The following is a 23,654-nucleotide window of genomic DNA, read 5'->3' as shown; positions in this document are numbered from 1 at the left end:
ACGTGGGGGCGAATTCATCCCAAGAGGAAGAGAAAAGAGGAGCCATCCCAATTCCCTGGCACTCTACGCACAGAGCAATCGAAGGCCAGTGTTCCCTGCCTAGACATTGCTGAGTCATTCCAAAGTTTTAAATTTTACCTGGGACAGTGATTTGAATGATGTCCAACTCATCTGGCTCTATTTTGATATGTCTGATCCCACTCAGTTCTGCTGATGTACCTTGCGGGGGGGAAAAAGTAATCAGAGGCATGAAACACAATAACTGGTCACTACCTATCAGGGGGTGGGAAGGAAAAATCTTCATTGCGCATACGTTATATTCTTGGCAGTAACCTATTACTAATCATTCTTGGCACTTCACCCATAGGTCTCAAAGTACACTGCCCATCTCACCACCACTAACCCCATTGTACAGATAGGAAAGCTGAGGCAGAGAGCGGATAAAGCTTTGTCCATAGGTGAAAACTGCACCAGCTTAATTTAAATCACTTCCTAAACTGAGTTAGTTCCATGGTTCTACCCCTCTGTGGATGCTTTTCTTTCAGTTCAAGAGTGGCTTATTTCACTTTATCTGAAACCAATTCCTAATCCATTTACACCAAATGGTATAAACCCTGGTTTAAACCAGAAAAAGCAAGCGCTCATGGTCTTTTGCACCAGCTGAACTATTCTGGTTGAAAATTCTATTGGAATCCAAACCAGAGCAACTTCTTCTGGCAGAGAAGGCCTCGGTAAAGACTGATGTATCAAAGCCCACCCAAAAGGCCAGAGGACACGTATCTCTACTTCTGTGTCTGCCAAATGGGGGAAATACTCACATAGCTGCTTCCTAGGGGTACTGTGACGACCAATTCACGTCCCAAAGGGTATGTCTAGACTACATGGCTCTGTCGACGCAGCCATGTAAACTAGTTTACCCGACATAGTCAATGAAGCGGGGATTTAAAGAATCTCCGCTTCATTAAAATAAACATGGGCGCCATGCTGTGCCAACAATCAGCTGATCCGGCACAGCATAGCCATCTAGACGTGGATCGGTCGACAAGAGAAGCCTTTGTCGAATGCTCCCTTATGCCTCGTGAAACAAGGTTTACAGGAGCGGTCGATAAAGGCTTCCCTTGTCGACCAATCCGCGTCTAGACTGCCGCGCTGTGCCGGATCAGCTGGTTGTCGGCACAGCGTGGCGGCCATTTTTATTTTAACGAAGTGGGGATTCTTTAAATCCCCGCTTCATTGACTATGTTGGGTAAACTAGTTTACATGGCTCCGTTGACGGAGCCATGTAGTCTAGACATACCCACAGGCTATGTCTAGACTGGCAAGTTTTTCCACAAAATCATCTGATTTTGCGGAACAACTTGCCAGCTGTCTACACTGGCCGTTTGAATTTCCGCAAGAACACTAACGATCTCATGTAAGATCGTCAGTGTTCTTGCGGAAATACTGTGCTGCTCCCGTTCGGGCAAAAGCCCTCTTGCACAAAGCATTTGCACAAGAGGGCCAGTGTAAACAGCATAGGACTGTTTTCCGCAAAAAAGCCCCGATCGCAAAAATGGTGCAAAACCGCGTCTAGATTGTCCATGGACGCTTTTCTGCAGAAAGTGCTTTTGAGGAAAAGCGTCCTGCCAATCTAGACGCGATTTTTCCGAAAATGCTTTTAACGGAAAACTCTTCTGTTAAAAGCATTTTCGGAAAATCATGCCAGTGTAGACGTAGCCAAAGGGTTCAGAGATGTGTCTAACGGAAGAGCGATACTGAGCGTACCTGACGGCAATTCACTTTTGCCACTAGGGCAGCAGAGCCACAGCAAGTGGCCATCAGGGCTGGTCTATTTTCACAGGTTTTTGCCCACCATTATTCAGCCTGAATAATGGTACAAAAACCCCTTTTGTAATGGTTTTTAACTAAGGGAGGGGGGCTCCCACTCAGATGGGCTCCCTTTAAAGAGGAAGTGAGTTCCCCCCTGTGTGTGTACAAGACACACACACCATCCTTCAAATAGAGATTCACAGACGACCTTATTGCCCATCAAACTACACCGCACAGGAGACTTTTTCCTCACTCTGACATCTCTCTTCCTATAAGCTAGTCAGCAGAAGCCTTGAGATTCTGAGCCCCCCAATGGGAAGCACAGTCCCCTCCAAGGAGCTGGGACAGGCAGCAATGTTTGCTATACTTCTGTCATTTGTATTGGAAGGTTTCATTAGAACAGCCCTCACAGCAGCACATGGCAAAAAGAGTGTGTACTCAGCAAATGCATGTCATGGGCCATCCCAGCCCAAGCCCTGGGGAGCTTATCTGCTTCCTCAGGAAATCTGATATTTATTAGAAGGAACCCAGGCTCTTTTCTGGTCCTTCACTATTACTTTTTTTAGGAGAAAGCAGCGATTATTTCTTGCTCACCTGGTTCACAGTCTTCAGAAACACTACTCTTCTCAGACCTAATAAGGAGAAGCAGACATGAGACATGGTAAAGGAACTATCACGGGATAGCTTAAAAAATTCAGGCTTATGTACAGTGCAGTAAATAGACAAAAGGGGGGCATTTCAAGGGATTAAAAAACTCGCTCTGACTTCAATTCTTCCTCTGCATAAGGGAAAACTAAAGATCCCACAGACATTGATGGTCCTAGTAGCAGAGCACTCAAGGCTCTCGTTGAAAGAATTCATGACAATTCTCAGGGTCTATGGTGTCAGTAAACCTTTGCAACTTCCCTTCTTTAAGGCTTATACAACTTGTCAGCAAGGGTATGTCTACACTGCATCCCGCTGTAGGCAGAGGAATGCAGATACGGCAGGTCAACATTGCAAATGAAGCGGGGATTTAAATATCCCGCACTTCATTTGCATAAAAATGGCCACCGCTTTTTGCCAATGTGGCACTTTGTCGGCAAAAAGCGGCAGTCTAGAGGGGGATCTGTTGAGAAAGAAAGCCTTTTTTGACAGTTCCCTTATGCCTCCTGCAAGGAGGTTTACAGGATCTGTCAAAAAAGGCTGTCTTTCGACAGGTCCCCCTCTGGACTGCCGCTTTTTGCCGACAAAGTGCCGCGTCAGCAAAAAGCAGCGGCCATTTTTATGCAAATGAAGCACAGGCAAAGTGCCGCGTTGGTAAAAGAGGCAGCCATTTTTATGCAAATGAAGCACGGGATATTTAAATCCCCGCTTCATTTGCAATGTCGACCTGCCTAATCTGCATGCCTCTGCCAACAGAAGGATGCAGTCTAGACATACTCCAAGTGAGGTCATGATAACATATTTTCATAAGGAAGCGAGGATGTGTCTACACAGCAGCGTTATTTCGGAATAATGGACGTCATTCTGAAATAACTATTCGAGTGTCTACACAGCTAGCTCATTATTTCAAAATAATTTCAAAATAATGGGCAACTTATTTTGGTGTTCATAAACCTCATTCCACGAGGAATAATGCCTCTTCCGGAACAGCTTTTTCTGAATAGCGGTAGTGTGGACACTCCACTGCTGCTATTTCGAAATAAGCTATTTCACAGTATTTCTTCTGGAATAGCTTGTTCCAAAATAGTTGTGCAGTGTAGACACAGCCTGAGAGAGATTACAGGATGGCATGGTGTGGCATTAGTTTCGGAAGGGCAAATGTCACTTTTAGCTTACCAGTGTAAATCCTGCTTTACATCAGTGTGAAGTATCCACAGTACAGGTTTGCACTGAGGTAATTAGAGATCCAGGTGCCACCCAGCTGATTAGCAGAACACTCACAGAGACTACAGCCGGCAGCATGTGTTTCTACTGGTGGTACATATCCGCACATGTATTGGTGCACACAATAAAATGTATTCCACACATGGATGGAAAAAATTAGAGGGAACATTGGCAGTGGGCGCTCAGCAGCTTGGGAAATCCAGCTTAATACATCTGAGGCCTGATCACACATCCACTGCAGTCAACGGCTGATAGGCTAACTGAAATGTAGTTTTGCAGTTAAGGCACTTGCTTAGGATTCCAGAGACCTGGGTGGAATTTTTTTTTGTTCTGCCACTGATTCCCCACAAAACCTCTGTCTACTCACTTAGTGCCCCTATCTCTCAGTTCCCCATCTGCAAAATGAGGTAACAGCACTGTCCTGCCTCTCTGGGGTGTCATGAAAATGAACCCAGTAATAATTTTCACGTACCATGGAAATGAGGGCTGTGTAAGTATCCATCTAAACAGCAAAACCCTGGTTAACATCAGCAGCGCAGAATCAGGTCCTAATTTGCAGTACCCGTCAGGCACTAATTTAGCAAAGATTATGCATAGACACATAGACGCTAGAGCTTTCCATATACACAATATATCTTCCTATATATTATCTACTAAATATATGAGAGAGTTTGTGCATCTGTCTGTGTCTCTCTGTCTGTCTGGGAGTCCGTTTGTTCGAGAACTCCTCTTAAATGGTCAGAGCTAGGACCACCATATTTGGTAGGCAGCTTCCTCTTGTTATAACTTAAAGCAAGTTCAGGGTTTGGTTGTGCCAGGACAATGGGATGTGCCTGGTAGGAGGGAGAGATATACTCCAGAGTGACCACAGGGGGCGTCAAGGGGCCAGAAACGGGGACCAGAGAGCAATAACCCCCTTGGGCCAGTAGGAGGCAGGAGTGGAGAAAGGAACAGCTATCTACTATATATTTCAGAGAATTTGTCTGATTGTGTCTGTCGGTCTCCCAGCTGGGGGACATGCACCCCTCCCCATGGCTGCACCTGTTGCAACTGCAACAGCCATGGAGAGGTGTTTCTCACCTGGCCCCAAGCTGCTGCGGTGAGAGAGGGCTGGGGTTGTCCTCTTTCCTCCAGGCAGGCTGCACACTGATCCCCTCCTCCCCAGCCTCACCCAAGAACAATGATTTAAATGAAACAAACAAAAAAAACCACCTTAATTGAATTAAGGACCTGAGCCACACCAGGTAAATCTTGTAGTACAGTGATTCCCAAACTTTTCAGCATCACGCCCCCTTTTTGATTTTTGAGAAACCCTCTTGCCCTCTCCCCCAGCAACAAAACATGTTGGCTACGTCTACATTGGCACCCTTTTCCGGAAATGTTTAAAACGGAACAGTTTTCTATTATAAATATTTCCAGAAAAAGCGCGTCTACATTGGCAGGATGCTTTTCCGGAAAAACACTTTTTCCGAAAAAGCGTCCATGGCCAATGTAGACGCGCTCTTCCACAAAAAAGCCCCGATCGTCATTTTCGCGATTGGGGCTTTTTTGCGGAAAAGACTACTGTGCTGTCTACACTGGCCCTTTTCCGGAACAGTTTTTCCGGAAAAGGACTTTTGCCCGAACGGGAGCAGCATAGTTTTTCCGGAAAAACACTGACAATTTTACAGTAGATCGTCATTGCTTTTCTGGAAAAGCAAGTGGCCAGTGTAGACAGCTGGCAAGTTATTCCAGAAAAGCGGCTGCTTTTCCGGAATAAGTGGCCCAGTGTAGACACAGCCATTGAGGAAAAAAAAAAGGAACTGACCGGGGCCGAAAAACAAAAATAGCATGGGGATTAAAGGGGGGCGGAGAGGGGGCTGGGTCGCTTTGCGCCCCCCCAGAATTCCTTCACACCCCCCAGTCTGGGAACTCATGTTCTAGTACTAATATAAAGGAACATCCAATCCAGTGCCCACTGTTGTTAGCTCTTTAAACCCTTTCATTGACTTGAATGAGTGTTTGGTCTGACCCTATATTTATATATCAGTTCTGACATTTCCGCAATCTATTTTCAGTACAATCAGTTCAGACCCTGCATCTCTTCCTTTAGCAGTCTGCATTGTGCAAACCCCCAACACCACATTTGAAATACAGACTCCCCAATGGCAATGACTCATTGGAGGCCTGATTGAGCAGAACACCTAAGCACAGGTCCAAGTGTTTTGCTGAAGAGGCGCATGGGCGCTCTCACCCTTAAGTTGAGCATGTGCCTACACACCTTGATGAATCCTTGCCAAAGCGCTGTGACTCTGGGATGTTGGATTCTGCTTGTAAAAGGCTGCCTGTCCCTGGGCCACATTTCTTAAACCTGGGGCAACAGACAAAGAAGCGGATGCTTTTGCAAGCTCTAACGCTTGCACCGGAGCAAAGACCTGTCCATTGTCAGAGTTTTGGAAGACTCCCTCTTGCGCCAGAGACTTTGCCATGTTTCAAACTTGGCTGAGACTAGCACAAAAGTATCCATCTCACAACTATGCCAAACGGCAGGATACAGAGCATGACCCAAATTCCACTTTCAGGTCTGTCAGCTCCCCAGTGCTTGTTGCCTTGAAGTCAATATCATCACGCCAATCTCCCGGTCTCGGGGGCGGAAGAACACGGGGAATGTGACCATCAGGTGTTAAGAATTTTAGATCAATACCTTCCTTGTACTGAAACACTCTGTGACAGTTCAGTGCTCAGCATGTGACAGCAAGCCCCAGACAAAGAGGAATTGATTCACTAGCCGTCGTTTTGGTCACGTGTTCCGCATGTTTACTTATTTCCTGGTAGGCCCTCACCAAAGCAACCGGTTTATCCGTTCTTGGAAATTCTGGCCTCGCCCGTATGCGATGGCTGCCAGTTTGACCAACGTATCAGTGGTTGAATAGGGACCTGCAGGGCTAAAAGCATGACCTGCAACACACTGAGCTGACAAGCCAAGGCTCTGTAATTGGGGCCTGCACCAGACTCGCATTATGTATGAATCTGTAACATACACAAGTGAATGGGTCACATACACAGTCTAGCTGCAGAAGACCAGGTCCTCTCTCTGGTTTAAGAGTAGCTTCTTTAGATTTAACTTTCATCTGCTCTTAATCAAATCAAATCAAATATAATGATACCTAGCTCTTGGATTTCAATAAGTTGAAACTGAAATAGCCATGTGCTCACAGACTTTAGGGCCAGTTTAGGTGAATTTGATTTTAAAAAATCCCACCTTCAGTTAAACCGGATCAATTCTGCACACCCGAAGAACAGCGAGCAGCACTCACGAGCTGAGCCGCGTGTGTCCTGTCCAGGACATCAGCACGGTGACACAGCAGTGCCTAGGCAGCGCAATGGTTGACACTGGTGTCCAGTCTCTGCCCTCAACTGTAATCACCTCAGGATACTGGCAGAGACCTTTTACCTGTGGGATTCACCATCCAACGCAAAGGTAAAGAGGAAGACGGAACCAGTGCCGAACGGCCCAAGACCTTTAGGGCTAGAATGTTAACAACCTCAATGGGCTCGTCTACACTGCATGCTAAGTCAAGTTTGACCCCACATGCCCCTTCAACCAGCACCCAGGGCCTGTCAAGCTGCAGACTCAAGTCAGATGGAAGTGTGAACGCACTGGCATGGCTCCGAGATCTGGTCTACCAATTCCATGCAGCTGGACACACTGAGTCCACCAGCCCAGGTCCCACAGACCTGGGGATACCAGGCAGTGTAGACACACCCAGTGTGGCCCCACAAAGGCCTCTCATCATTGTTCCAGAGCACCAGCGGATTTCTGCCCTGCACTTCGCTGGGGCCAGTTGGAGAAGAGACGTGGGAGTCGGCTGAGCCTCCAAAAGGGAGTTCTCAGAATAGCCTCTAGCCCAATAGCACACCCCGGGGCCTGTGGAAGGAATCACACCCCTCTGGGCTAATACCAACCCAGAGCCCTTCACTCAGGCTACGTCTACGCTGCGCAGTTATTTTGGAATAAGCTATTCCGGAATAGTGATGCCAAAATAGCACATTTCAAAATAGCAGGTCTACACTGCAGGGAAGCTTCAAAATTAGTCTGAGGCAGGCTAGCCTAACATAGACATGCTATCTCGATTTAGAGCCCCGGGAGGAATAACTTAGAATAGCCCTGATGAGGGGCTATTTCAAAATAGCAGAAACGGAGCGTCTACACTCACCGGCTACGTCTACACTGGCCCCTTTTCCGGAAATGCTTAAAATGGAATACTATTCCGTTTTCAGTTTTCCGGAAAAGGAGCATCTACATTGGCAGGCGGCTTTTCCGGAAAAGCCCTTTTTCCGGAAAAGTGTTTGTGGCCAATGTAGACGCGCTTTTCCGGAAAAAAAGCCCCGATCGCCATTTTCGTGATCAGGGCTTTTTTTCCGGAAAGGACTACGGGGCTGTCTACACTGGCTCTTTTCCGGAACAGTGTTCCGGAATAAGGAGTTATGCCCAAGCGGGAGCAGGATAGTTTTTCCGGAATAGCGGCTGATTTTTACAGTAGATCATCATTGCTTTTCCGGAAATTAAAGGGCCAGTGTAGACAGCTCGCAGCTTATTCCGGACAAGCGGCTGATTTTCTGGAATAAGGGGCCAGTGTAGACACAGCCACCTTGTTTTGAAATAGCTATTTCAGAAGAGGCATTATTCTTTGTAGAATGAGGTTTACAGAAGTCGGAATAAGCCATCCATTATTTCAAAATTCTTTCAAAATAACAGAATTGCTGTGCAGACACTCGCATAGTTATTTCAGAGTAATAGCCGTTATTCCGAAATAACTTTGCTGTGTAGACACACTCTCAGAGAGTTGCAGCCACATACCGCCACGTACCAGAACCATTAAACTGGTCACAGACCAGAACATCTCTCCCCTGGCTCTGTGCTCATAAGTCACCCCGTTTACATGTAGAATCATAGAATCATAGAATACTAGGACAGGAAGGGACCTCGAGAGTTCATCAAGTCCAGTCCCCTGCCCTCATGGCAGGACAAATACTGTCTAGACCATCCCTGATAGACATTTATCTAACCTACTCTTAAATATCTCCAGAGATGAAGATTCTACAACCTCCCCTGGGCAATTTATTCCAGTGTTTGACCACCCTGACAGTTAGGAACTTTTTCCTAATGTCCAACTTAAACCTCCCTTGCTGCAGTTTAAGCAGATTGCTTCTTGTTCTATCCTCAGAGGCCAAGATGAACAAGTTAACACCTAATCAATACGTTTTCTAAGGGCATTGCCGGCATGGATACCGTGAGGTACACATGGCTACACTTGCAGCACGTGAAGCTTATAAACTATTGACGTAACTTTAAAAACAGAATAAAGCACCAGGATCTAGTCAGACTTCCTCAATGCAGGCTGCAGAACCTCACCCACCCACTCCTGTAACAGACCCCGAGCTGCTGGCTGAGTTACAAGTCCTCAAGTCATCATTTCAAGGCTTCAAATGACAGAGAATCCATCCATCACACCAGTTTAAACTTGCAAGTGACCCATGTCTCAGGAAGGCAAAAAATCCCCCAATCTGACTTGGGGGGAAACTTCTTTCCCAACCCCAAATCTGGCCATCAGTTGGACCCTGGATCTATGGGTAAGACTCAACAGCATTCTCTGTAGTAACTCACACCCCCTCCATATAGTGTCCCAGCACCTTTTGGACTCTGAGTTTGATTACCCGTAGGTTGGTCAGTTATGAATGTACCCTTCTTATAAAGCATGGCCCATTAGACCGCAGCCTGAAGGGGATTTTCTAGACCTATTTTATGCATCTCAGAAAGGAAATCTTCTCTTAGCTTGTCTGCACAAGCAGTGAGCTGGTCCCTTTTGTTCAAACTCAGTGGTTTTGATCTCTCTCTTTTTTTGGTTGTTGTTGCAATCAGCCCCCAGTATCGGGAGGATCTGATTTCTCTAGCAGCTTACTAATAGTAGCAAGGGTGGGCACACCGTCAAAGGAAAATATAAGCCCCCTGGTTTTCATTTGTGTGCTCAGACAAAGCTCTTACAGGTACCACAAACCAGCAAAGCACTCGGTCCCTTTCATTTCACTCCCCTTAGACATGTGTTTTCCTGATTTCAGATGGCTGCCAGCCGAGGATTGCAAGAGCATGCTCCAAACTCACAGGATGATGAAAAAAATATTGCCTCCCTCCAATTGCAGGGACTATCTTTGGAAGTAATATTCCCCGTGCCAACAGCGCACTCCGCACTGCACAAGTGAGAAAAGACGATACAGTCCCTGCTCTGAGGAGTTTGCAAGCTAAACCGACAGGTGCAAAACCACGACACCATGCTAATCTGGACCTAATTTGGGGCAAAACCCAAAGTTCTTGTTCAGTTCCGGCAAAAAACCTTACTGCCTCTGACTCCCACATCTGGTCCTGAAAGTGTCCTGTGAGTGATACTAAAACACCCCCCCACACACCCCACTTGGGCTGAGGGCATACTTTTTACATGCACCTCCCACCCTCACCCCCGGCAATCTCCCAGCATTGCCGTGCCCAACAGCAGCTCACTAGCCTCATGCATTAGAAGTCTGACAAAAAGGCCGATTAGACACTTTCTCTCTACTAGTCACTTGAACCCTACCGCACCAGGTTAAAAACCCCCCACCCCATATGTATCTGAAAAGGGAAGGTTTCCAGACCCCTAACCGCACAACAACTGAAGCCAATAAAAGACATGGGACATTCAAGAGATCTGGTGCTACCACAGAAAAGGACTCTCACATGCATGGGGAGTAGAACCTCACTCCACTAGCAATTCAAGTGGACCTCTGTGGAGCTGGACGTGGCGTGGGGGTGTTATAATCTGGCCGCTAATCATTATGGAGGAAACTGCTCAGGTGGAGATGGAAGCCACATACCTGTTATTAGCCTGCGGAGTCCCTGCCAGGTCCAGCACTGTCATTCGGTGTGGTTCTGGAGAGATTTCGCCGGACGGGCTGGAGGGCTCCAGCTTGGTTGGATCTTTGGTAAATTTACTCCCTGTTCCGCAGCGAGGTTTCATCATGAAAAACAAAAGCAGGATTAGCCACAGAAGAATTCTAATGCTAGAGGCACGGTCGCACCTCTCCTGCATCTACCAAACCAGTCAGCAGCTTAAAGAGTGCAGGGCCATCCCTCGGTGTTATGGGGCTCTACGCAGTTCTATAGGGTGCCCCTATGTCTGGTGGCAGCCGGGGGAGGGAAGGGAGGATAACAAGTTTTGAGAGCTGTGATGTTATAATCACCAGCAACACGCCAATGAAAAATTTTGAAAGCAAATCTTAAACTCAGGTCCTGTCAGCTAATAATTCAGGAAACTGACAGTACATACCAGGGGTTGGCAAATGCCTGTAAAATGGCTTTGTTGCCACTTGCATGGCTCTTTCACGGGGTTAATATGCTGCTAATAAGTCAGGCAGGGTGGGTTTTTTTACTTTTAAGTTAACTAGCCTCTCTCCAGAGGAAGCAGAGCCACTGAACACGGACAGGAAGAGGCGGGAGGGGGGATATTAAGACCCAGGGGTACCCCAAATTTCCAGGCGCCCTACGCAACTGCATATTCTGCGTATGGGTAAGGACGGTACCACGTGAGCATCTGGGTTACACATGAAGGACGTGTCAATACTGCAATCGGATGGTGTGACTGCAGCTCAGCCGATGTCCTGAGTGAATGTAAGACTCAGTCGGGTCCTGGAGCATGGGGCACTTCAGCGTGGGCTGGAGAAACCTGCCTGGAACCCTGACCTGAAGGAAGACCTGAGCTAGCTAGACGAACGTGAGGTCTACTCAAGCAGCAGTTGGGCCTTGTGACTTCAGTACAGACCTCCCCAGGAAAACCTTCTCTTTGCCCTTCAGCAACCCACCAGTAGCTGTAATGATGCACCAGCAATGATCTCGGAGATGGAAAGAGCGCTATGAAGCCAGCATCGGAAATGAAAATCGGGTGCTACAGAGAGAAGCTGAATGGAGAGCTGAAGGGCTGGGGGAAGGAGGGAGCAGAATTATGCTGACAAGCCGCACAAACTAGGCACGTGTCTCATTATATCTGTAACACTGGAACTTTGCTCGGCTCCAAACCTCACAGCCGCTACCTCCTTTTGAAGCATGTACAATCTATGGCAATGTAAAATCCCCTTTCTTTTCGGCTCTGGCATATGAAGGAGGGCAGAGCTTCGCAATAGGAACACTAAGCAGCATGGAGCTTTAAAGATGCCATTTATCTTCTGACAGTTCAACTGGGGCCTTTTAATTTACTTTTCCCAGGTACCAAAATCTTGCTCTTGCAACAATGAAGCCTGACTTAAGCACCTGCCCAGGGGAGCAGCAAAAATAGGTTTCCTAGGAGCGGTGGGTTTTTAATTAAATGTTGAGCAAAACTGCAGTGGAAACCTTGGGATACTTTGTAGATGGCAACTTAAAATGCAGCTTCACTCTGACAAAGTGTAATGTAAAAATGGGACCGCCTTACTCAGCAGATCCGGTTCTTTTGTGTACTCATATCTGCTGACTTGAGTTTTTACTGCTTCTTGCTTCTGTTAGCTCTGCAGAGACCAGACGGCTAGAAGGGAGTGAGCTGGAATGTCTTCCAATCTTGTTGATCAACAACAAAATTGTTTCCTAATTTCCAGTCGGTTACACTTGCCCAAACCTCATGGTAGGCAATGGGGTTGCTAGTGAGGGCTAACCAGGAACATAACAAAGTTTTACAGGTGCCACTGAAAGCTTAATGTGCCCTGTAGGACCTTTATAAATAGCAGTTAAAGGCGTTGGCCAGTAAAATCTTTTAAACTGGTGATAAAAGCACCCCGCTTGACTCTCAGATCCTAGCTCCAGTTTGCTAAGCTCTTCATTAGAGAAAATACGTTTTTCCTTGTAAACTGAGCCCAGTGGGTATGGAATCACTGTCAGACAATAAAATACATGACCAAATGGTGCCATTTTTACAGCAACATTTCAGATATACATCAGATGAAGATAGGAAGAAGCCAATGATGCAATCTTTTGGGTGCCTTTTCACAGTATTTGAAAAGAAGGCTCCGATCTTACTTCAATGTGCTTCATTTTATTCTATTCCTCTGAGGAAGTGGGTTTTACGCATGAAAGCTGATGCCCTCATAAATCTCTTAGTCTTTAAGGTACCAAAGAACTCCTTGCTGTTTTCTCGTTTTATGTGTGAGAAGTTGTTTGAAATGGCATCTCTTCATATAACATTATTCTCGGTGCAAGTAAAAAGGAACAGACGACAAAGCCAAGCAGTTAAACTGAAGTACTTGGGGATTTTTGTTGTTTTCCTTTTTGTTGATCAAAAAAGTCACGTTAGCACTTCATGTGCAAAGGAGAGAGAATAACTTACAAATAGATGCCCCCGCTTTTGTAAAGCCTTTCAAATACTCTATGGATTTCTAGGGGGTGAAATTTACCTTGTACACATAACCAGCTCATGGTCTATGCCCCACTAAAGTCCCACATCAGCCCTATTTCAAGGGCTAAAAGGAGACTTATGGGATGGATAGGTTGTGAGCTGCTCCTATGCATGGAGTGACTTTCCTTCGACTCGTGTATATTATACAGATAAGGTTTTATCTTTGGTGAGCATAACATAAGGCCTTCACTTGTGGCTGGTTAGGGATTACATCATTTGAACTCTACTTCTCTGGGTTCTATTCACAGACAATAAATCACAGAATGTTAATAACGTACCTGTAAAAATTCTCTCATCAAACATCCTGAAAGCAAGGGGGAAAAAAAGAAAGAGGAGCATCTAGTGAATCAATTTCAGATACCATTTATTAACAGTATGTTCAGTAAGAACCATGTTGGGTTTATTCATCCCTTTTCCTTTAAAAAAAGCACTGTAATTTTTTTGCCCAAATCCAACAATAACAATATGTGTCTTTCATCTAAAGCACCTTAACATCTGCTCCTAAGTCATGTTCTCCATTTCATTAACTGTATTAAATAAAGCTGTTACTTTCCGGCTTTAGCAGAAAGCTACGTGGCCAAGGCAGTTTAAGATGCCTTTCTGCTATTTAGTCAAGCCCATTTACCATTTTCCATTAAGGCAGGAATATCTGCAAGTTTTTCTGTCTTTTGTATACATGCAATTGTGGGACCTCTGGTAACTTTACTATAAAAACTCACCTGAAGAGCTAAGTGGGTCTGGCCCATGAAAGCTCATCACCTAATAAACCATCTTGTTATTCTTTAAAGTGCTACATAGTTCTGTCTTTTGTTTTAGCTAGACCAGACTAACAAGGCTGCATCGTTATCACTTAAGAAAGTGTTCACTAAGCTCAGTCCTACAGCTCTTATGTGAGCAGAAAGAAAGTATTACGTTTGGAGCTGGTTAGAATAATTTTGATAGAACCTTATTTTATCAGCATATGCAGATCCATCAAAACCAAAACACAGCAAACATTAGCTCTGTTTCCCGTAAGCTTTTGATTCGGCAGAAAACAGTGAAAAAGTTGAACCAGGTCGAAACATCCCATTCTGGTATTTTCAGAACGATGTCGTGTTGTTTCGAAATGTTGTGTATTTGTATATTGCGCCCTACAGAATAAAAGAGTCAACGCTGAAAATTAAAATTCTCTCAAAACCAAATGTTCCGATTGGGCATGTAAAAGGTTAACCAGTTAACCTTAATGGGTGAGGCTCACCGGGTCTGGTTAACTAGCAGAATAGTGGCTGGAGCTGTTCCCTGCCCGCCCTGGGCAGAGCAGCCCCTGTCCATGGCAGGCCTGGTCAAACCCCACTCCCACTTCAGGTTACATGCTGGCTACAGAGCCCTCAGCAAACCTCCCTGGGAGAAGAGCTGAGAGCAGCCCTTGCTGGCCTCACTTCCAGGGAGGTTTCACTGTGGGCTCTGCAGTAGAAAGCTGATTTATGCTTTATATTACAGAGCCAGCCACATGTGTCACTGCGTCACCGCTATGATTTTGAGCAGCTACCTGGAGACGTTTTCAAACTTATTTTCACATCCCTAGTTCCGATTGACTCGAAACAACAATATTTTCTGCATTTCCCTCGGGGAGAATTATCAACGTTTTCAGCTCTCATTGCACATCTTGGAATCGAAAACACCTTCGTGGAACAGAACTTCTGCCCTCGCACAATGCTACTGCCACAGAACGGACATGCTGCTTCTTCCCCGGACGCGTTATTCACTGCGTCTCTCCATAGGGGGGGAGCCAGCGTGCTGGAGTTTATCAGTCTTCTAAAGGAATCACAATGGGCCACGAGATTAATAAATTACTAAGCAGAGCAGAGCTGACAGCCTTGCCAGGCTCCTTGGCAAGGTCGGGGGGGAGGAGCTCTGCGGCCCTAAAAGGGGCGGGGCCTCAAACAGAAGGGGCAAAGCTGGTTCAGTCAAACGTCAGTGCCCCCCCCCCCCCCCAGGCCTCAGAGCCGCCTGGAGCGCATCGTGCGGTGCCCTGGTGGCAATTTAAAGGACCTGGGACTCCAGGCACCTCTGCTACTGCAGTAGCAGCAGTGGTGGCTAACAGCTTGGGCCCCTTTGAAATGACCGGGCCCCGGGGCAGTTGCTGGCTTGGTCCCCTCCCTCAGCATGCTTGACTGTGTGCACTGCAAAGCACCAGGGACAAATCCAAGCTGTACAGTTCAGATGAAGATTTTTCTACAGGGGTTGGCCTGAGGTCCAGCTCTAAAAAACTTAATCTTGCTTCATCTACACCCTCTCGGCCGGGATAAGAACGTTCTTTGGTGACATAATATAAACAGGAGTCATCTTGCCAGCTGGTGAAAGGGAAAGTGAAGAAGAATTTGTGACTGGATTCACTGGATTTTTCAGCTGGAAACTGAGTGGCAGCAGGTGTCTAGAAATCCACATCTGGCACTGATGTCCTTCCTACCTCTTCTATATTTTTATAGCCTAGGCTCCAAGAAATTCCACTCCTCATAGGTGCCTTTGCATTTTGCAGGTGCTAGCAAAGACTTTACTCAGAGAATGACTGAATTTTCTCAAAAGAGCCCGTAATTAAAGGTGTGTGGTTTTTGTCCCCCTCCCCAAACAAAGGGAGCTTTTGTTGACTACATAATCCACAACTCTGAGGAAGGATGAAAACTATGTTAAGAGTTTTGTCTGTTCCAGATGAGCCCAAGAAGGAGGAAACAAAAACAGTGCATAGGAGAGGGAACCCCACAAAATGAGGAGAAAGATTGTCAGGGCATTGGCCTGAGTCTGGCTCTGCTGCAAACCTTGGGTACATTCCTCCACACCTCAGTTTTCCATCTGCACAATGAGGATATATATATATATATTATAGGTGAGAGGATTATTCTAAGAGGGGTGGGTGAGATTCTGTGGCCTGCACTGTGCAGGGGGTCAGACTAGATGATCATAATGGTCCCTTCTGACCTTAAAGTCTATGAGTCTATGAGTATAACAGCACTGTCGTGCCCCACCAGCATGATGTGAGGATACACACATAACAATTCCAAGGTCCTGAGTACTATGGGGATGGGGGCCACATAAGCTGACAGAGTTAGATAGGAAATGTCATTGTCCCTGCTGGAGAGATGAGGAGAGATCAGATACACAAAAAACGGAGACGTCATTGTGCAGTTTTGCACCCCGTTCCTACCCTAGTGCAAAAGTAGAAACCACTATAAAAAACATGACCTACCAGGGGCTATCAGGCAAATATAGCTCAAGGAAAATTACTGTCTCTCTCAATATGCACTCAGCCAGCACAATCTAAATTTGTCACATGCCATTTTGACAGCATATTTCATATGCAGGCAGATAAAACTCTTGAAAGGTTTGGATGATCGAGAACCATCATCACGGAGGCACTTACGACAGAACATTTGTGGTTCTTATGTTATGTTCTTATGTTTGTTATTGTAGGGATAAGTATAAATACTGGACAACTGGTTTTGATTTGGTAAAAAAAAGAGAGAGCGAGCAAGCGGGCAAAACAGTTAATTGGGGAGAAATATCAAAATCACATACCGTATTTTCCGGCGTACAAGACGACTTTTGATGTTAAAAAACATCCCCCAAAAATCGGGGGTTGTCTTATACGCCGGGTATACGGCTTTGCGGCTTTGCAAAGCCTCGGGGGAAGCAGGCGGCAGGGCATCCCAGGGGACCGTCTCCAGCAGACCAGGGACACCGGGAGCAAAGCCGGGGAGGCGGAGGGGCGCTGGGGTATAAGACGAAACCCTATCTTTTAACTAAAAAATTAGGGGGTCGTCTTATACGCCCAGTAGCCTTATACGCCGGAAAATACGGTACCTACCTGTTGGCAAAAACAAATACATTATTTATTCAGCACATGGTAAATCAAGTTTTAGGCCTATTCTCCATCACAGCTGGCTAGAAAAAAGCTCTCAGTAAAACCCTATTGGAAAAAATCTTTTCTCAGCTGTTGAATCTGCCCAATGTACTTATTACACTTTCATCCCAAACTGATTCAAGGGGAACCCTTCTCTTTGCCTGTTTAGGAACAATTCCCAAGGTACCTCAACTGCACATGTGGCTATAGTTCTGTGTGGAAGTTTGTTTGAAACACTGAGTGGATAAATAGAAAAACTGATCCAATCCTTGCTGTTCTAATGTAATTCAAAAAACAATTCCGAATATAATTTTCTGGTTACTATTCAGGGACTAAATCCAGAGCAGGACGCTGCTTCCTGAACACTCCCACAAAACAGGCAGACTACAATACCTTCCAGGTCACCTCTTTGCAGTCTCTCTGATTAGCCGTGTACCTTTTAATGACAAAGTGGATGTTGTGCCTTTCCTCCAGGATTCGTTTGAGTTTGGGGACGCCGTAGGTGCAGGGTCGTTTGAATGGTATTTTGTCAGGGATCCCAATGATTTCCACTGCCTCTGGATCGCAGGCAATCTTCCGGTATGGCACGGGAACCATGTGGTCCAAACCCAGAGCTTCAGCTGAAAGGTTAACGGATGGCTTTAATTTGCAAGCGGGGTTGGTTTGTTTGTTTGTTTTTTAAGAAAACAAACGAGAAGGTGAAGACAACACATTCAAGAAGATCTGCAAAACAGGCATGCCTGCTGTCCTGCAATCATCCTTTTTCTCCAGCCACAGAGCCCCAGGCTCCAAGCTTAATTTATCCCTGGTCATTGCCAAAAGCTGCTCCTAAGGGAGAATTTAAAGAGGGAAATAAAGCAGAGGGCAAATAAAATCTAAATTACATTTAAAAAATGCTGAGATACATCTCAGGTTGCTCAAATCAGGTTCCAGAGTTGCCTTGGGCAGCAAGTAACACCTACCAAGGAGAAACCTGTGCCATCGTATACTTGTGATGCGGGTGGAGCCTGTGACAACTTGTCTATACTTACCCGGAGATCAAAACTCCAGAGAGTGATCGTCCGGGGTTTGTAGCTGGAGCTGCGTAACTTAAGTCGACTTTCTCTGACAGTGCAGACCTGACCTTAGATCAAGATACAGAGAATCCAAGATTCCTCAGTACTACTCATATTGCAGCCAGTTTTTCGGTGGAGGTCTTCCACATCGGTACCAACCACGCTCCAGCCTGCTTAGCTTGTGAGATCAAACAAGCCCTGGTACAATAGGGTATAAATACAGCAACCCCGTTCCTCAATAAAAAAAACCACAGAAAGCACACTCATTCTTCATGAACTGAGGCCATTTAATCTATTCCATTTGTGTCTTGCAGATGCTTGTCTGGCTAAAAGATTAAGGAAAATACACCTATGTGGCTGTTCCTAAAAGGGGAATCCATAATTTAACACCACCCAACAAAGCAATTTATGAGCTCCAAGGATGTTAAAAGCAGCGAGAACAACCCATAGCCATATTTTTGCACCACATTCATTTTCAAATAGCGTTAGCTCAGATGTTTCCCCTAAAACTTTGCTGAAGGTACAGAAGACATGCGCTCCGACTGAGAACCTGTGCATTATGCTTCAGACAGGGGCCACTCCACGGCTGAGCGATACATTCAGCGATATGGCGGATTCGAAATGGAAATATTGACATATCCTTACAGAGAAGCCATGAGCCTAGGAACTGCCATGCGATGAGTGTTAAAAAGAGAAGAGCGCGCTAGCATATGGCTTCTGCTGCTGTGTTAGGGAACAAAAATGATTGCTACATAATGTTATGCAAACCACAAGCACTGGAGAAGCATAATGGAATTCTAACTCCTACTCACCATATCTACTGTTAAACAGAATTTGCACGCACTCCCTAAGGGTGTTGATATCTTCAGTTTCTTTTATAAAACTGTCCCATTTATCTATCAAAACAAAATATAAGAAATAAGGAACTTCCATATGGCACCCAGACAGCAGATGCGCTTTTCGCTCGCGAGGTGTTAGGCATCGGGAACAAGGCTTGGCTGTGTTATAAACAGTTATTTCCCCGTCCTAGGCAAGTTCTGTCAGCTTGGTTGATAAGGTCTAGGCTTCACCCACCCACTGAGGCATGTTCCTCTGCAGCTGCACATGTGCAAAAAGGACCTCGAAGGAAATGAACCGTGACATTTCCAATGAAAGAAGCTCCAGAACTGAACAAACCCATGACACAATGTTTTCAAATCTCGCGTTAGCTTCCCCTTCCCACCCACTTATTGACATTCTAGAAGAGCGAATGCTTAATTGTGTGTTGCACTGCATATTGCCTAGGCAGGGGCGGTCTCTTCCTCTATTTTCAGACACTGCCCTGCACACCGGGGGCTCCCGTTGTGGTGGAATAGAGCACCACGGAATGTTAGTGGTTTAACGATTTGGAAATCACATGGCGATTTTAGGTTTGCAAAGCCAGGCAGGGCAGGAAGGACGGCCAGTCATGGACTTTGGGCAAGTTATTTAATATACATTGTGACACAATTCCCCATTTGGAAAGTGGGGAGACTGGCGCCCTACTTCCACAGAGGGTGTGGTATGCAGTGAAGGACTCTGATGCGTTCGGATGCTAGCTCATGAGGCAGGGAAGGTGGTGTGGGCGCGTAGGTAGAGATGTCTCTGTTGCTATGCTTCCGTACTCTGGCGATGTGTGAGGGGGGCTGAGGGGCGACATGACCCTTCCAGACACCGTAGATGGGAGGTGAAAGGATTCCCAGGGAATTAGTGGGAGGTGGGGGGGTGGGCTGGCACTGGCAGCAAGGGTAGGGCCCCCTCCACGCTCAGAGCAGCGGTGGAGGGAAGGGGAGCAACGTGGCTTCGCACCCCCTGCACCAGGCCGTGTCACTCGGGAGAGGGAAACAGGCGGGGTGGGAAGAGGAGGGGCGGGGCAGACCAGGGCTGGAGGGGGACTTGTCCTGGCCCATCCGAGGGTGATGTGTGTGTGGTGGGTGGCGGGTTACTTCCTCACCAGTCACCAAGGGGGAATTCCGCCCGGCCTCTTCAATGGAGTGAGCTCCAAGTTGCATTAAGGGGGGTGCAGAGTCTGGGCTCTCTCTGGCGCCTGCTTCAGGAGCCAGACAGGGATAAAAGTCCGAGAATCGTAGAATCCCAGGGCTGGCCGCCCTACCAGCCCCTCACGGCAAATGAACCCAAGACATCTGGGGACGGCCAGAGCCCTGAGCCTGGCATCAGCCACTGCGAGCTGACTATTTTAGCTGCCCTGTCGAGCCACGGGGGACCAGCAGAAACAGCCAGGAGCTGGGACTACTGCCAGGAGCCATTCCCGTCCCTTGCCTCTTCCTCACAGCACCCTCCCAGCCCAGGCCCAGCGAGCATCATACCTGTTTTGTCGTGGACGATGGAGAAGAGGATGCGCTTTGACGAATGCACATTCTGGATGAGCGGGCCACCCGGGGCTGCCGATTTCTGTCCTGGACACAAGGAAACAGAAGTTGAAAGGAACTATAAGAACCCGATCGCCTCGTACAAGCAGAGGCAAGAGGCCTGCCCAAGCGCGCACATCAGGTTCACCCTCGCTAGACCCCATGGCACTGAGCACAGGACTGGCGAAGAGAGACCCTTGCATTCTGTTCCCCGCTTGGACGCTGGCCTGGGGCTTGTGTGGCTGTGGGCCTGTCACAGAAGCCTTCTCTGAGCCATACGCATACGGGAGAGCGCGAGAGACGGGGGAGAGGCAAAGGCTTGGACAACACCAAACTGCAGAGCTGTACGCCTGTGGCGGCATGGGCGGGTGGTCTAGCAGAGTCTGGCCATGGTGCCACAGCCACCAGGGCGCCTGATCCTGCTCAGAGCGGGTCCAGATGACACACTGGTGGCCCACATGCCCTACACTGCTACGACTCGAAGGCAAGCCCAGAAAGTCATCTTCAGAGCATTTTAATACAGAGCCACGCAAAGGGGGGGGAAAATCCCTTAAATTCTCTCCAAAACCCTCCGCGGACTCTCTGACCCCCCTCAGAAGTAGACACCCTGTCCGGTTGCTCCAGGCTCTGCATCAGTTAGTTTAAAAGCCAAAACGGCGCCGGTGTTAGCTTGGTCTGTAGCACACACGTGTGCGGCTCTGCTTCCCGAAGGGCCTGGGGTCCGTGCCTTCGGAGGGAGCGTGTCTCCGGGGCTGCCGCGGAGACACCTCCTCGCTAGACTGTACAACTCTGACCCAGCACAGGGGCGTGCGTGGGGAGGCAGGAAACGCCGAGACTTTGTTGTTCCAGGGAATGAGGGGGATGCCCAAACACAGATTCCGTCCCCCCGCCAAAACCCAGGCCTACAGGCAGGTCGTGGGCTGCCGTTAGGAAGCCACAATGGTGGCCGAGGATTTGTGAGGCTGCGGATTTCAGAACGGTCAGCTAGCAAGTGGCTGGCTGATCCCTGATCCCCTGCAGTCACCTGGAGCCTTTGGGTCACCGCCCCGCCACCGCCAGTGAGGGTTTTCCTCAGTTGTGCTCTGACGATGCACCAGACGCTCCCAGTGATGGACAATAACCAGCCTGGACACACAATTTACCGGGGGTAGCCCCTGGCAGGCCGCCGCTGCTTGATTTACCCGAGCATCCACAGGTACGGCCGCTTGAGGCCCCCGCTGGCCGCGGACTGCCGTTCCTGGCCAATGGGAACTGCAGGAAGGGGTGACCGGGTTCATGCGACTTCCTGCCGCTCCCACTGGCTGCGAGTGATGACCTGTGGCCAATGGGAACTGCAAGCAGCCACACCTGTGGAAGCACAGGTGAGCAAAGCGCCAGCGGTCTGCCGGGGACTAACCCTGGTGAAGCGCCTCCAGCTTACTGCCCACAGACGCTCAAGCCCAAGCACTGTGGCATGACACACATGGTCCCCCATACCCGAGGGTGAGACGCACCCAAAGGGGACAGGGAGTGCCGTGAAATTCTACCTGAGGTGGGCTCAAAGGAAACGGAAGCAACGGCGCTAACCCCCAACACTACTCCTTGTCTCTTTGGGACAGACCCGAAGCCCCCCAAAGTCAATGGGAGTCTCTCCATCGACTTCAACGGGCTGTCTCTAGGCCAGATCCTCCTATGTGAGAAAACGCAAGGCTATTACCACAGCAGTCGCTGTACTCCTGTGAGGAAGGCACCTTCAGCTCTCCTGAGGGCCTGGGCATCAGCATCTCGCTGGCTGCATTCACCCCGTGCAGGCTGGCAGACATCTCCTGCTTTAGGTCCGTGGCGATCTGCGTAGGCAGCGAGACACCGTATAAGAAATTGGTCATGGCTACAGTGGATGGAGTGTCTTGACTGGCTGGTTTAGTGATCTGGTTATTTGAACCGGAATCCCGACCGCCCTTGGACGCTAGGGAGGTACAATTCAACTCTACATTAGGGTTCGCCTCTCTGCTGGGCTCGTCTGCTGGCCTAAATGGAAAAAAAAGAAAGAAGAGGAAAACACAGGTACTTTCAAGGTCCATCATACGGCATCTGACACAGGAACTGCACGCTACAGCCGGCGTATGGCAAACAACGTCCGCTACGAGAACCACCGCTCGGGCTCAGCTGGCGTGGCAACACGGAACATGCAATCTCAGCCTTGTTGGATGTCGGCTGAATCAGCCTGACGGGTCGGGGCTCAAAGATTCCTGGCGCAAGGGAGACAGGTTTGGGGGGAGGAACACTGTACGGGCGGGTGTGTGCCAAAGCTGTCTGCGTTACAGGTCTTAATGGCGCATGTCGGGGAACACAGGCGAAAAAGCAACAACGAGGCAAGGGAAAGCAAGCTTCAAAGCCATCCTTTCAAGGCAGTCCAGCAGGGTGGGAAGGACCCTTCATCTTTAATCTAATGACTGGCCCAGCTTCCTCGTTGCTGACATTTCCAACTAGGGCAACGGTCAAAGGAGCTGAAACTTCTCCAACTTCTCCCTCTGCTAACTTCCTCTTTTCTCCTCTTTCTCTTTCTCGCAAGAAGGGAAAGTCAGTCTTTACATTGAGATTTATGAGCCAGACCCACAGCTGGTGAAAACTGGCCTAGTTCCACAACCCAAGGGGCGGGGAGAGGAATGACATAGTTCAATGCAACCTGCAAGGGTGAAATTGTGGAGGGAATTCACCATCATGCACTGGTCGAGGATAAAGCATCACTGAGTGTTACTCAAAATAAGGCTTCATTGGAGCTCAGGGGGTGAGAAGACCTTGTACTGCCCATCTGAACAGGGCGAATTTCACCTCACGTCAGAAGAGATCTGCCCATTTCCTAGAGTGGCCTCTCATTGTATGGGCCCAAGTGGAGATGCCCAGTGATTTGCAGAGGTTCTCCCTCCAGGTCTCTCTCTTTTCAAACTGGAAGCCGTAGAAGCGCCGCAAGAGCCTCAAGCTTGGCAGACCCAAATATTTAAACATGCCAAATTAGAGGCCACTTTTGGAAATGTGGCTGTGATAGCAGGGAGGGGGCCTGGCCCCCATTTCACCCCCTTCATGGAAAACCTCTGCCACCTAGTACAGTACACTCCTTTCTCTAGACTGGGAAAGACATCTAGCCTGTTTACCCTAGACTTCTCTTTGGTGCTGTAAAAGCAATGGACGTAAGCAACTAATCTAGTCGACTACTCAACTACTCCCTTCCCCCGCCCTTGCTGCCTCGCTA

General features: G+C 47.9%; 1 protein-coding gene across 4 annotated transcripts in view; it reads right to left on the bottom strand.

Moving 5' to 3' along the window:
* Positions 1–23,654, bottom strand: part of GTF2IRD1 (GTF2I repeat domain containing 1) — a 205,201-nt gene that overhangs the window by 62,152 nt on the left and 119,395 nt on the right. For all 4 annotated transcript variants that reach the window (XM_075904296.2, XM_075904297.2, XM_075904298.2 and 1 more), the window contains exons 6-13: positions 22,122–22,432; positions 20,384–20,473; positions 18,851–18,934; positions 17,420–17,603; positions 13,385–13,410; positions 10,564–10,684; positions 2,404–2,441; positions 139–219 (exon numbers count right to left, since the gene is read on the bottom strand). In XM_075904296.2, coding sequence (XP_075760411.2) covers positions 139–219; positions 2,404–2,441; positions 10,564–10,684; positions 13,385–13,410; positions 17,420–17,603; positions 18,851–18,934; positions 20,384–20,473; positions 22,122–22,432 — 935 coding nt within the window. The remainder of the gene's footprint in view (positions 1–138; positions 220–2,403; positions 2,442–10,563; positions 10,685–13,384; positions 13,411–17,419; positions 17,604–18,850; positions 18,935–20,383; positions 20,474–22,121; positions 22,433–23,654) is intronic.

This window comes from Pelodiscus sinensis, chromosome 21 (genome assembly GCF_052426305.1).
Source record: "Pelodiscus sinensis isolate ZL-2025 chromosome 21, ASM5242630v1, whole genome shotgun sequence".
Taxonomy (NCBI): domain Eukaryota; kingdom Metazoa; phylum Chordata; order Testudines; family Trionychidae; genus Pelodiscus; species Pelodiscus sinensis.
This window is presented reverse-complemented; position numbering and strand designations above follow the sequence as displayed.